This window comes from Protobothrops mucrosquamatus, unplaced genomic scaffold (assembly GCF_001527695.2).
Source record: "Protobothrops mucrosquamatus isolate PMUCROS unplaced genomic scaffold, P.Mucros_1.0 scaffold2252, whole genome shotgun sequence".
In the NCBI taxonomy this organism is placed as follows: Eukaryota; Metazoa; Chordata; class Lepidosauria; order Squamata; family Viperidae; genus Protobothrops; species Protobothrops mucrosquamatus.
In genome coordinates this window covers 45179-59348 of record NW_015388341.1, presented here as the reverse complement: position 1 = coordinate 59348, position 14170 = coordinate 45179, and the positions used below count along the sequence as shown (strand labels likewise).

Sequence of the window (14170 nt, the reverse complement as noted above, 5' to 3'; positions counted from 1 at the left end):
CTTTTTCAACAAGCGGGCCTGACCTAGGGTGAGTTTTAAATAGGGACAATTTTTAACGATTTTAAAGAGCCACAGCTACCAATATTTGGGTTTTAATTGGTTTTTAGTAGGGGAAATTTTTTGTATGATGTTTTAATATGCTGTGAGCCGCCCTGAGTCCCATGGGGAGAAGGGCGGCATATAAATCCTGTAAAATAAAATAAATAAATAAATTAAACAATTACAATTCTTAGTAATGTTGATGTATACAAAATTAGATATAAACATCTTCATCATATTTTACTAATATTATAGAAATAACAATTATATCAATTCATAAGTCAATATCCTGTTTTTCGTGCTCTTATTAAAGTTTGATTTCCCATCAATATTTAAAGTATTTTTGTCAGTTATGATTTTCTCAATATTAATTACATTTATATAGCAATTTTTTTTATTCATACCAATCCTCCTATTATTTTCAAATTTCCCATATCAAAAAAAAGAAGAAAAATGTTATTTTAATTCTAAATCATATCTTCCATTATAAAAATCTACTTATATCTAAGGGTCATCCATTCTTTTAACCATATTCAAACAGGTATATTAAACAGATTTTGCCCCTGCTGATAGATCAAATCCTCTGTTTTTTTAAGTCTAACTCTCGCTTTCTTTCTTTGCTAAGCAGCTTTCCAGGCCAAGGCAATTAAATTGCCCAAGAATTTTCTTTCTATTTTTGTGAAAGCTGCTTAACATAAGAAAGACAATTTAGGTAAAGTATTTTCGGGGGGGGGGGGGATTCCACCAATTCACATTCCCTACCTAGACATTTTCCCTACCCACTCTATGTTCCGTTTTCTAGAATCTTCTTCCTTGTCATCAGGTGTATTTTAGAAAAAGGAGTAAAGGGTCTTTTATATTTTCATTGTTATAGGTAGGTCTTGCAGTATTTTATTTGTGTATGGCAGTCCATATTTCCTTTCTCCTATCTCCTCCATCTTTAGATCAATTTCTTCTGCTTCATCCTCTGGTTTCTGGTTTATTTGTCCATACTTTGTAGTCATTACCTGGGAACTTTCCAGTTGTAGCTTCAATTTGAAGATTTGGTCATTTATATCATCTACGTTATTTTTACTCTCATTATGTTTTCTTTTTACATCCTCTTTGTGTGCAACAATTGTTTGATGAATTTGCTCCAACATAGAAAGTATTTCTTTCTGAAAGATATTTGTTTTTTCTTGAGGCATCATTCCTAGAAATCCTCTAGTATCATCAGTCTCAGTAAGAGTGGAACAAAATTTCCTCTAGTTTTCTGGTCTTTGTATATAGCCTTTATAATCCAGTCATAATAGCAATATTTTATAGTAAAGCTTTGTCTCAAGTATCCTGAAAATTATCAGTCAGGCCAGGTTGTAATCCACAATATTCCAAGTATTCAAAACGTTCAACCTCCCTGCAGCCAAACGTATTCAAAAGTCATTTTTTTCTTTCTCTCCCACTAGCTCTTGAGATTAAAAGTCCAAGCTCAGTAGGTATTTATAGTCCAAGAAGGTCAGGAACCTGTAGCTTTGTATTACTTTCACTGCACTATTGTGTATTTCTGTCCCACATAAAAAAAATTAAACGCCGCTTCCGTTCACATTTTTAGCTTCTTGGGAGCCTTTCTCAGGAAATTCAGTTATAAAATAGTAAAGAAAGGATCAATATTCTCACCCAGTCCAAACATGCTGCTTATGATGCTAATTAAAGCTTTGTTCTTTGGTTGTCAGCAGCTAATGGCCGGCCGCAGAGGTGTGGCCAGTCTTTCTCCTACTGGTTTAGACCGACAAGGTACCCCTCCTTTTTTATCGCCTCTTTGGGGAGATTTTAGGTCCTTTTCTGGGCCCCCAGCAGAGCAAAATCGGGCACGGAAGGCAGAGCTCTGCCTTGTGTCCCGTCTCACCGTGACACAAAACTAGAAGTCTGTTATGGATGCAACTTTCAATATGAGAGCTTAATTTTCCTTAAGTATAACATCTTTTGATATTAACATCTGGTCAATTAAAACAACCTAGAACAAAAAGACCTCAGAAATAATAGCCTTGATACCCTATATAAGTTGATACATCAAAGTTAGCAAACCAAGTCTACAAACCTGTCTTATGCAAAATGTCAAGATTTTTTTTTTTTAAGTAAAAAGCAACAATGGGATTTGAAAGGACCATTATAACCCACCCTTCCAGTGGTATATTGAAACTGGCTTGTAAGTGGTTTTCTTTGAAGCAAGATGTTTTGATCTATGCAAAAGCAAATTCTTATGTCAATTGGTTCAAGAATTTTAGGATTAATTTGGCATGTGAACCCCTAGTTAGAATCAATCAAAGAAGATAAAAAATAACTACATAGAATTTATACAGTAATTCAAGTTTGGATTGACTGCTCATTTCTACATTATTGAAACACTCATGTGAAACATGATAAATGATCATTCTACATTTTGCATGGTTATTATAAGTATTGATTTCACTATTAACAGTTTTTCCTTAATTACAAAAATGCTTGTTCTACCACTATTTATGGTAGATGGAGCATTTTATCCCAACATTATGCCTAATATTAACAACTTTTATCAACAAAGGTTTAACAATGGCAAAACTGAGGTGCAGGCAATCTCAAATAGCTGAAAATTTTAATTAAAAATCTGGCAAGCATTGTCATCAGCTGCCAATTCAATATCAATTTGCTAAGTAAGTAATACAAAGTATTAATTGGAGAAAAGCAAAAAGGCTAAATCTTTAAATGATTTTTTAAAAAAATAATATTATTTTTAAAGAGCTTTAGCTTTCTATATGACTTAAACACTTAATCCTTGTATGGATGTTGAGAGATGGGATTAACAAAACAATTGAATGCAGGTTACAAAACAGAACCAAAATGTCTTTTCATGTTGTTTTTAGTCCAAGAAAGCACAGTTAAAAATTGTACTACAAAAACAAGACAGCTATGATCACCTGATACTAACCTTCAGTATCTGTAGCACTGCTAATGACATTAGTCAATTTAGCTTTTAAACTTGTATAGGTGACATTGGTTTTCCCATTGTTTTCATACTGGCCTGTTCCTAGGGACACCACACATTGAAGAGGGACATTTGGCCAAAGACATCTACATTCATGTACTGCTAATGCTGTAGGATTATTTATAAGAAGTCCTCCATCCTGTGAATAAAATAATAACAGTAACAATAATAATGCAAGATGTTAGAGGAGTTGTAAATAATAGATATAATAGTATCACAATAGTATCACAAGATACAAGTACTTTTGTCACCAGTAAAGCAAATTTAACAGAAGAAAGTAAATGTCACACATTTTTCCATATGTTGAGCTCTATTACTTATAGACATTATCTAACAGATGTAAAAAAAAAGCAGTATGCATTTTGAAATTGGATAATTGTGTTAAAAAGACCAGCATCTTGTCTGTACTTGACTTCAAAATATTACAACATAAGAATGTTTCTAAATTATTTTTCAAAGCACTGATTGCTTTACCAGGAGTTTAGATATATTAAGATGCCAATATGTACTAGAGATCCATTGACAAATGAAGGAAAAACCAGGTACAACACAGAGTAAACTGTAGATACTTAAACAGCTTTAGCCTACTTCTTTTTTTATCATTTTGATATAAAACCTGATTAAGCTTTCAATAAACAATTTCTTTTAGTCCCATGTTGGAGGAGGGAGAAAGCCTAAGAAAGACTACTTTTACTTTTAAATTTACCCCTTTCAAATAATACCCAAATCACATCTATATTTAGTCTATTGTTCCAATACACTGAAGTGAATTCTTTATTAAAAACAATGTTTCTTTTTACTACAGCTGCATTAGATAAAATAGAGATGCAAATACTAGCTTACTCAGAAAGTCCTTTGAATAAGCTTTCAATAAATTTACAAAAGCTTTTTGAACTTTTTCTGGACGAATTAGTATATTCTGCCTTCATCTGTTGTTAAGAAGAACAGTAGCTTTTTGGTGCACTTTCTTTTAATTTTGGCAAAAATAAGATTTATCCCTAACACAGTACTAAACACTGTGTTGCTTTATGAATATGTCCTTTAATTTTGTCTACAACCCTAATTTTTAAAGCTGAAGGTAATAAATATCAATAGTGTCTATAACATTTGACAAGTACAATTCATGAAATTGTAAGACAAAGGCAGAAAGCAGCATTCACTGTATCTGAAGCATCAATTGTTCCTGTTCTAAACAGTATACTTCCAGAAGTGAATAAAAAATCTGAATATTCTGGAACAGACCACTCCGTTTTGCACAAACGTATGTAACACTACAACTGCAATGTATCTACTATGCATTTGTTAAGATTTCTTAGTTGTCACTCTACCTGGTTATTTTGTAAAACACTGGTAAGTCATTCCCCCCTTCCATTAATATGGCAAAAGAAAACCTGTGGCCTTCCAGATGCTGAACTTTGGTCCATCATGTTGCTTACCAGCCATTGTGGCTACTGGAAGCTATAATCAAAAACATCCAGAGAGCCAGGTTTCTTTGTTCTATTTTAATTGCTTTTTGTATCATGCTTAATCACGAAGTTATTTTACAATGTGCCTAACTGGTGTGTGTGTGTGTGTGTGTGTGTGTTTCTGAACAGTGCTAAGAATTTAACATATAATTCAAATTTACAGGCTCTGCTCTTTTATCTACTCAATCGTTAACTTGTTCAGTTTAACTATAGGGTTTTTTAAGTGCCATTTTGTCAAAGCTGACATTTAACTCAGCAGCATAAGCAGTTTTAGGTTGCTGTCTTCAAATTATTTTACTTTCACATTAGTATGTTCAGTGAATATTTTCTATAAAAAACCCTCCCTTTTTACAACCCTGTAGTCCCTATTTTGGATAGAGTTGCAGCAACTTGGTGGAGCTAAGCGTTTACTGGTCGGATGCCCTTCCTGATGCTAAATAATCTTGTGCCCTAATGAACAAAAATAAAATGCCCTTTGGGCATTTAATACATTGATATTTTGTTTATCCCAGCTGCATGATCTGTTTGTTTTCCTGGATGCAGAGCATAACCTTGAGCAACTATTTAATGATAATATAAAGTGAGCATTTCTTCAAAACAGGCTGCTCAAAGATTAAAACTCATTTTAAAATTTCACAGAATAGGCCAAACAATCACCAAATGGCTTCTTGGAGTAGCCAAACATACCGAAAATGCATATACAAAGTGAGTAACCCTTCAAAAGGAGTAATGAACATACTGAATCCTGTGGTCCATAGCCAAAGGTGAGAAGTACTTCACTCCCTTTTTTCTTGTTTTTTCCCTTGGTCTTTATTTTATCTTTACCTGCTCTTTATCTACTCTGTTTATTCTTATTTCAGTCTGAAGTTTTACTCTTCGTTATTCTTCTAAATAGACTTCAGCTATCCCTGCCTCCCTTTATAGTCTTGCATTCTCTCATAGATTTCACGTTCTGCTGTTGGTATCAACCCACTGTGAACTCATAAAAGATTTGATCTTTCCATGTATTATTACTGGAGACAAATTAAATTTAAATTAAATGCTTCAGCCATTTCCAGCTTCACTTTTTTTTCTTTCCCAAAGGGAAAGGAAAAAAGAATGTTGTCAAAGCTGACTCGCTTTCTTCATTGCCTGCATCAATCCTCAGCTCACAGTTTTGCAAACTGTGGGAAATGGGAGGGGGTTAGTAAATTCCTAGGGTGGGGGAAGACTAAGGAACGTATGAGAGCGTTCTGCTGCCAGAGAAGAGATAACCACCAAGGCCAAATTCTGTGAGCTACCAGCAAGTGCAGAATGTTTTCCCAAAACAAGTACCTAGTGAAATTGGTGGATAATGAACTGAGGGTGGCCCAGGGGTGAAAAGGGAGTTTTACCTATGTGGGTTTCTGCAGGGAAACCTCAGCTGACTACTTCTGCTGTGCCTAAATGGATCTTTCAATAAATTTTTATTCTTGGTAATTCCTACAAGCCAGGAGTTTCTTTTTTGGGATGTGCCAAATGGGATGGTTGACATTAAGTCAGCTCTTACAATAGTGCCTACCTGTACGCCACCAGGAGATCAGAAACCCTGAGATGTCAGAGACAGACCAGGAGCCAGAGGAGAAGAGGTCAGGAGAAACTTTGGCTCGAAAAGCCCCAGTGGTGTTGCAGGGGTAGGGGCACAGCCAGCAAGCACATGTCCCAAATAGAAAGCCAAGAAGCCAGAGCCACATCCAACAAGCTTAAGGGAGCAGCTGAGAGATGCCCCTTACCAGGGGCTAAAAAGTCACTGGGCAGCGAATGTGGGGAAGGCGGCAGAAGATGAGGACCTCCTAATCCCCTCAGGAGTCAACATTATCTGAGGGAGCAGGTCGAAAGTGAAATGGCTGCTCAAGTGGGACGAGCCGCTTGAGTGAAAACTTCCAGCGGCAATCTGCAGCCCATTGGTGGAGCAACGGGGAAAAAATTCGGCGGGCTAGAGATCAAAGTAGCAGTATCACTGGGTGCTGTGGTGACGGTGGCTGGGATGGGGCAAGTGAAATCACTAACCACCCCGTCTCCTCTCCTCCTGCAGCTGGTAGTGCTGGCAATTGGGTGTCTAGTGCAAGGGACAATTGGGTGTCTAGTGCAAGGAGCAGTGGCAGCAGGCTCTGCCACCTTACCCCCAATGTGACAGCAACTGGGGTCCCTCCTCCTTCTCCACCAGTGGCAGTAGCGACCCTACTGCCTGGGTACATCACGGTAAGAGATGAACAGCCACCAGCCCCTCTGATGGTTCACGCAGTGGCATCCAACCTGGAAGGTGGTGCTGCTGGATGGCTAAATGTCCCTGAACTATAGTAGGGTGCCAGAGCTGAGCAATCTGGAGGCATTCATGTAGATCCAATGTGGGCAGTTCGAGGACCCCGTGGCGGCCCGACCTGCGGAATCCCATATTTGCACCCTTAAGCAGGGAAAGTGGCCAGTGATATAGTACATCCAAGACTTCCACAGCCTAGCTAGACATTTGAGGGACTGACCTGAGAATACGTTAGTTTCCTACTTCCGAGAAGGACTGAACCGAGAGCTATATCAAAACTGCATACCCTGAGGGGTGCACATAACATGGTCAGCACCCAAGTGTTAGAGGGACTGAAGACAACCCATGGCATTTTCATAACTGGATGGGTCAATAACGGGTTGTGCCAGGTACCTGCCTGACCAAACCAGTAAAGCTCAAAGTCGGGACCCACGTAGAGACTATTAGATTCATTGTGGTCGCTGGGATGACTGAACCCAGGGTGTGGCAGAAAAAGAGGAACCCCTGTGTGAACTGGGACAAAGAGGTGGTGGATGCAGAGAAAAGCTGCTAATCAGCAAGAGCTAGGGAGAGTACAGAGAGCTGGCCATGCCCCTGCAGTTAGGAAAGTGAAAGCAGAGACTATGAATACAATAAAAGGAGGTGATAGGTTAGAGCTGCTGATTCCAGCAGAGTATCACAACCTAGCCAAGGTTTTCAGCGAGAAGGAATCAGATGTGCTCCCACTGTATCACTGACTCACTGCGTGATAAAGATCGTGCCGGGAGCCAAATTACCCATGCCGAAAATGTACTCCATAACCCCTGAGAGATGGACGCGCTCTGAGCATTCATTGATAAGCACTTGGTGAGGGGATTCATCCAGATGGCGAAATCAAGGATGGTGGCCCCTGTGCTGTTCAAGGAAAAGGAGTACGGGTCCCTCAGGCTGTGTGTGGATTACAGAGGGCTAAACTACATATCTGTGGAGAGCATGTACCGTCTCCCCTGATGAGAGAGATTCTGGGGTATTTGCCAAAGGGGAAAATCTTCACTAAACTGGACTTGAGGGAGGCGTACTATCGAGTGAGGATTAAAGAAGGGTATGAGTGGAAAACCGCATTCAATTGCCTCCAGGGTACTACCAGTTCTGAGTAATGCCCTTCGGGCTGCAGGGAGCTCCTGCTGTATTCATGTAACTAATAAACGAAGTCCTGCACGAGCATTTATAAAGGGGTGTTGATGTACTTGGGCGAGATATTAATATACACTGAGACCCCTGAAGAGCACATGAAACTAGTCAGAACAGTACTTAAGAAACTGCAAAGAACCCAACTCTACACAAAGCTGTCCAAGTGTGAGTTCGCTTGGATTATCTGGGGTATCTCTAATGAGGGAGTGGAAATGGACCCCAGCAAAAAGAAAGCCATACTGGAATGGTAGCCCGTGAACTTTTATTGCCAATTCATTCCCACATTCGCCCAGATAGCCCTGCCAATCACCAATCTGCTGAAAACCGGGGGGGGGGAGGGGAAAGCAAAACCAAAACTCAGCCAACCCCTGGATTGGTCCCTTGACTTCCAAGCCGTTTTTGAAAAGCTGAAACTCCTGTTTGCTGCAGAACTGGTCCTGAAGCACCCTGACCTGGAGAAGCCATTTGTAATACAGGCTGATAATAGTGATATAGCAGTAGGGGCAGTCTTACTCCAAAAGAATGCCAAAGGGGAATTGCAACCTTGTGCCTACATTCCTGCAAGCTGTCTGACACTGAAAGGTGCTGGGTTATCTGGGAAAAGGAGGCTTACACAGTCCAATGGGCTCTCATGACGTGGAGACAGTTCTTGGACGGTAGCAAGGTCCCATTCAAGATCTGGACGGACCACAAGAACCTAGAAGTGCTGAAGACCCCCCCAGAAACTGTCCCCAAGCAAGTCCGACTGGCTCAATATTTTAATTGGTTCAATTTCACATTTCAATAGCTGCCTGGAGGAAAGAACTTCCTTGTAGATGCCCGGTCTCGCATGCCACAATACAATAGCACTCAAGAGGCAGTAGTGACTTCCATCATCCCATCTAGACAGTGCACAGCACCAGCCCTCACTCGATAACAGGCAGTGTCCCAACTGGAGCCAGCACAGGATGAAGCGCAACCCGAAAGAACCCCTAGCAAGAGACGAGCGGTTACAACAGCACAAAGATGATTTTCCATGAAGGGTTGGCGTGGAAAGGGACAAAATTTTATGTCCTGGCCAGCCAATGGACCTCGAGTTTGCAGAGGAGTCATGATACAAAGGCAGCAGGACATTTTGAGTTCGTAAAAACTCTTCACTTAGTTAAGAGGCAGTTCTGGTGGCCAAAGACGAAAAAAGACATAGAGGCATACCTAGCCAGCTGCCCTGAATGTGCTTCAATGAAACGGTTATCCGGGAAATCTCCTGGTCTATTGCAGCTGGTGGCTGATCTGATGAAGCCCTGGGAAGAGATCTGTATTGACTTTATTGTGGACTTGCCAGAAAGTGCATGGAATACTGTAATCTGGACCACCACGGACTTATTTTCTAAGCAGGCACATTTTGTAACTGCCCGGTCTCTGGCAAAGATATTCATGCAGCGTGTCTATTGGCTGCATGGAGTCCCAAATTACATTATTTTGGACCACGGGATGCAGTTCTCGTCAAGATTTTGGTGGGAATTACTCAACCTGATTGACTCCTCACAGGGACTTAGCTCTTCCTATCATCCTAGTACTAATGGAACCTGTGAACGTATGAACTCAGTTTTAGAGTCGTACTTGAGATATTATGTTAACTAACAACAGGCCAATTGGGCTGAACTATTACCCTTTGCAGAAGGGGCATATAATAACTCCGTGCATAGTAGTATAGGATTTACCCCTTTTTGGGTAGCTAGTGAAGCAAGAGTTTGCACCTATGCCAGAAATCCCATAGGGGCAGCCATCTTCAGCTGAATGGATGGAAACATGGGTGGTGGTATGCAGGGCATTGTAAAAACAGCGGACAAGAAAAGAGCCCCACAGGGCGAGTTCAAGGTGGTTCCTTAACCTGAGGCAGCCTTGTAAGAAGCTGGGCCCAAAGTACATAGGAATTTTCCAGATTATCTGGATCAGAAATCTGGTTACTGTAGAGTTGCAGCTGCCAAAAAGCCTCAAGCAAGTGCACCCAGTGTTTCACTGCCGTCTATTGAAGTCTTTCCATAGTTTGGATTAAGACCTGCTGCAGAGAAGCCTCCCCCTCCCAACCTAGTCAAAGGAGAGGAGCATTATGAAATCAAGGAGATTCTAGACTTCCAGTACCATAGGGGGAAATATCTGGTGTTATGGAGGGGCTATCATTTAGCTGATGCAGAATGGGTGGCTGCAACAAATGTGAAGGCGGCTAAGTTAGTGCGTAGATTTCATGTTGAACATCCAGGTCGGCCTCAGTGGGGAGAGAGACAAATAATGTTTAATGTGGTGTGCACCTCTGTGTTTATTTTCTAGGACTACCATTACTCTGGAGGGACGGCATGCCAAAGCTGACTCGCTTTCTTCATTCCCTGCATCAACATCCAGCTTGCAGGTTGCCAAACAGAAATGGGAGGAGGGGTTGGTAAATTCCTAGGGTGGGGGGAGGCTAAGGAATGCATGAGAGCCTTGCAGAGAAGAGATAACCATCAAGGCCAAGTTCTCCGAGCTACCAGCCAGTGCAAATGTTTTCCCAAAACAAAAGTATTGAGTGTAACTGGTGGACAATGAAGTATGGGTGGCCCATGGGTGAAAGGGGTTTTTTACCCAGGTGGGTTTTCGTGGGAAAACCTCAGAGTTGACTTGCTTCTTCTGTGCCTAAATGGATCTTTCAATAAATTTTTACTCTTGGTAGTTCCTAAGTGCCAGGAGTTTCTTTTTTGGAATGTGCCAAATGGGATGGTTGATAGATATGAAATTTTCAACACAAGAGTTTCGATCTCAAAGTCCTTTGTGATATTAAAAAATCTGGCTAATTCAAATCAGAATATTTTAATTTCAGGCAGAAGAATTTATCAAGGCCATTTATTTTTAAGGACTCATTCAAAAAGTATGAAAGAAACAAACCACAAAGCATAACAGTGACACTTTTAACTCTGCTCCTAGTATACCTGAGAACCTCCAGGACAACTTGGTTCTTTATTTTTATGAAGTCCTATTTAATATAATTTATTCAAAAGCAGCACTAAAAAAAGGAGGAGGGGGTTAGAGAAACAAACAAACAAAAACAGATATAGAAGGATTCAGTTAAACTGAAATCATACCTTTGAAAATAATTCAATGCATTTCTGGTCACTGATGCTGTGATAACATGCTGTAGAACTTCTCAAAGTTCTACAGACTTCTCTTTTTCAAAAAAAGGAAAATAGTTTAAAAAATTGGTTAACATGCACAATTTACACATTTCTTTTGGATATTTAAATTGGAAATAGTATCAACTATTTTCATTATGATAATTAGTAAGATATTTTTATTCTTTTGCATCTTTGTATTTTAATGGCAGAATAAATTGTAGCACTTTAGAATAACAATACCCAGCCATAGTGCAGATCATTGCACAGAATGGGGTAGTTCTGTACCTCAAAGTGGAAAAATTTGAATCTATTTGGGTGTATCTAAATATATCAAACTTCAAAAGATAGCAGCTTTAATTTGCAGCCACAGCTATATAATCAACCAACAACCATCCATCCACCCAGCATGCAAGTATATAAATAAATAAGTGGGAATGTTGGTTCAGTTAAGTGTCAACTTTCCTCTCAAGAGTGGTGCTTCCAATTAAGCTACCTGAGTCACAACATTTAGGTTGCAGAAGGATTGTGAAAGCAAGGAGAGAGTTTAGTTTACCTCATAGATTCTACAATCATTATTTACTAATCTTGCATCTTGTGCAGCTGAATAAGAATTTTTTCTGAGCTATACTGTATTAGCTATGTGGCCTAGGTTAGTGACTGATTTATGTCATGGAAAATTTCCTTCCAGTGTATCCTTTATATTTCCAGTGAAATTTCTGGCAATCAATTCCACCATGTTAAGAAAAAAACATCATTGTTCCTTATCATCACGTTTTCTTTTTACATTTGAAAATACCCTTTACATATGATATAATTTGGTATAATGTTCTATATATATATATATATATATATATATATATATATATATGGTATATATATATATATATATATATGGTATATATATATCTAAATTTCTTTTTCTGACAAAGAGTTAAAGAATTAAATTGGGAGACTAAGATGGCCATTTCGAGCTCGTTCTGCTCTCTTCAGTTAGCCACACCCTTTATGGGATTCAAACCTGGGCAGTTTACATACTAGGCAGTGATTTAACCACCAAGCCACAGGCTTTCCTCCCCTCTTTGCCAGCCGAGTCAAGGGAGTATATACAGGAAGTTTTTCAGACAGACCGGTCTGATTGATTACACCTTGACATTTTAACTGCTATACTGCAGTTTTACTTTTTACAATATCTTTTGCCTTGCAGCCCCCCAACTAGGCAAGGCAAAATATATTGTAAAAAGTAAAACTGCAAATAATTGCCAGGTTACACGTTGCATCTTCTTTCCTTTACAAGGGATTGTATTTTTTATCATCATACAGTATGGGAGAAGAGAGCTTTGCAGTTTGCAGCTGAACATATGATATATGATATATAGATATACTATATGAAAGTACCTTTGGAATGACCTAGTCTATAGGGATTCATTCCCAGACACATATATCTCCCAAGATTTGGCTTCTGCATGTCATCTTTTAAAATAATCTCTACATTCCATACTTTAAAATGATTGCACAAGTGACATTTGTCCACAAGTGACATGTGGCCACTAGTATCAAGAAACATATTCTCCTTAAAAATTTAGCTATTAATTAAAATCTTCAAACAGCAATGCTGAAAAATAAAATATGTTACCAGCGATAACCTAAAATATCAGTTGCCATACTTTTTGTGTCATTTCTCCTATTTTCTTCCTAAGCACAGCTTTTTTTTTTTTACAGTGAAGTTATGTGAACCAAGTACCATGACACTGAAAGATGTGATTTAGCAAAATGAATTCCAATACTGGGGGCTTGCTGGCTCCATAGCAACCATTTCACCTCAATGCCCATGCAGACATGCTTTGCATTTCTAGTTCATTTTCACAGACTTGCTCTGTTGTTTATCTTTATTATATTTGTGCAAACTCCAAACTAGTACAAGAATATTACAAAGGAGAAACATTTGTAATGGATATTTTCTCTTAGATAATTTGTCTATTCTTAAATTCAAAAGGATAATGTTCTTATCAAGTGATTCTAAATATAGCTAGTTTCCCAGAAACTGGATTTTTGCCTTATAAATATAAGGTAAAGGAACAATTGAGGTAAGAAGCAATTATGAAAGCTTGAATGCATAATGTTTTCATATGATTATTAGCAAATTTCATGAAATTCAAAGGAAAATGCATTTGCATGTAAGAAATATTTTCAATATAATTTGCACATTTCTATAAATATGGATTGAATCCTAAACCAAAATAGTAAGCACTGTACTTAAATAATAATGATGATATGTGGTTTACAATTCATTCATTCATATATTAATAGTAGTTATAGGCCACCAATCCTATTGGGAGCTGAAGAAATACATAAAATAATAACAGCAAAAACTAGAACAGCAACATGGTTCATAATTCCTTTGCAATAATGAATCAGCAAAATCTTTCTAGTCTATGCTGATTTCAGTTTTGAAATTCAACAGCAAGGAATAGGACATCCACTGGGGAATGTGCCTTGTCATGTTCCTGAATTCATATTTCAGGCTAAGTTCTGTATCTTAGGTTGAGGAGTATTAGCTCTTCGGTAGAAACAAAAAATGGTTTTTCCTGCAATAAAACCCAGCTAATTCATTTTAGCAATGGTTAATAGAATAAATGTAGTTTTGTTAAAAATTAACAAACAGTGACTCTGTTTTCAATTTAAATCTTTATATTTATGTATATACTAGGATGAGAATTTTATGTATTTTTTCTCACAACCTTACAATGCATCAGACAAGCAGGTTTCTCTGATAAATGGAGAGGTTGCAGTTATGGATTGTTTATACAGAGACTGCTTAAATCCATTTTAGACTGAGAACCTACTAATAAGAAAATGAAATCCAGCTCTCTGAGCTCCATGTCACAATTAATAAAGGATAACTTTAGAGGAATCCCACCCTTTTCTTTGCAATTCCTTTATTTGTACAAAAAGCAAGCCTATATTATGATAGAAATTATTCTTATGCTCTTTTAGCCTCTACTGATATTTTAGATATAATTTTACATATGCAACTTTTTAATTGAAACATGAACATAAAACACAATGTTAAAGAAGAAATCTTCTGTTAAAAATA

At 38.3% G+C, this 14170-nt stretch overlaps 1 protein-coding gene across 2 annotated transcripts in view; it reads right to left on the bottom strand.

Annotated features, from left to right (window-relative positions):
• PNPLA8 (patatin like phospholipase domain containing 8) overlaps positions 1-14170 on the bottom strand; it is a 61483-nt gene that overhangs the window by 5228 nt on the left and 42085 nt on the right. For both annotated transcript variants that reach the window (XM_015824484.1, XM_015824485.1), the window contains one exon: positions 2981-3176. In XM_015824484.1, coding sequence (XP_015679970.1) covers positions 2981-3176 — 196 coding nt within the window. The remainder of the gene's footprint in view (positions 1-2980; positions 3177-14170) is intronic.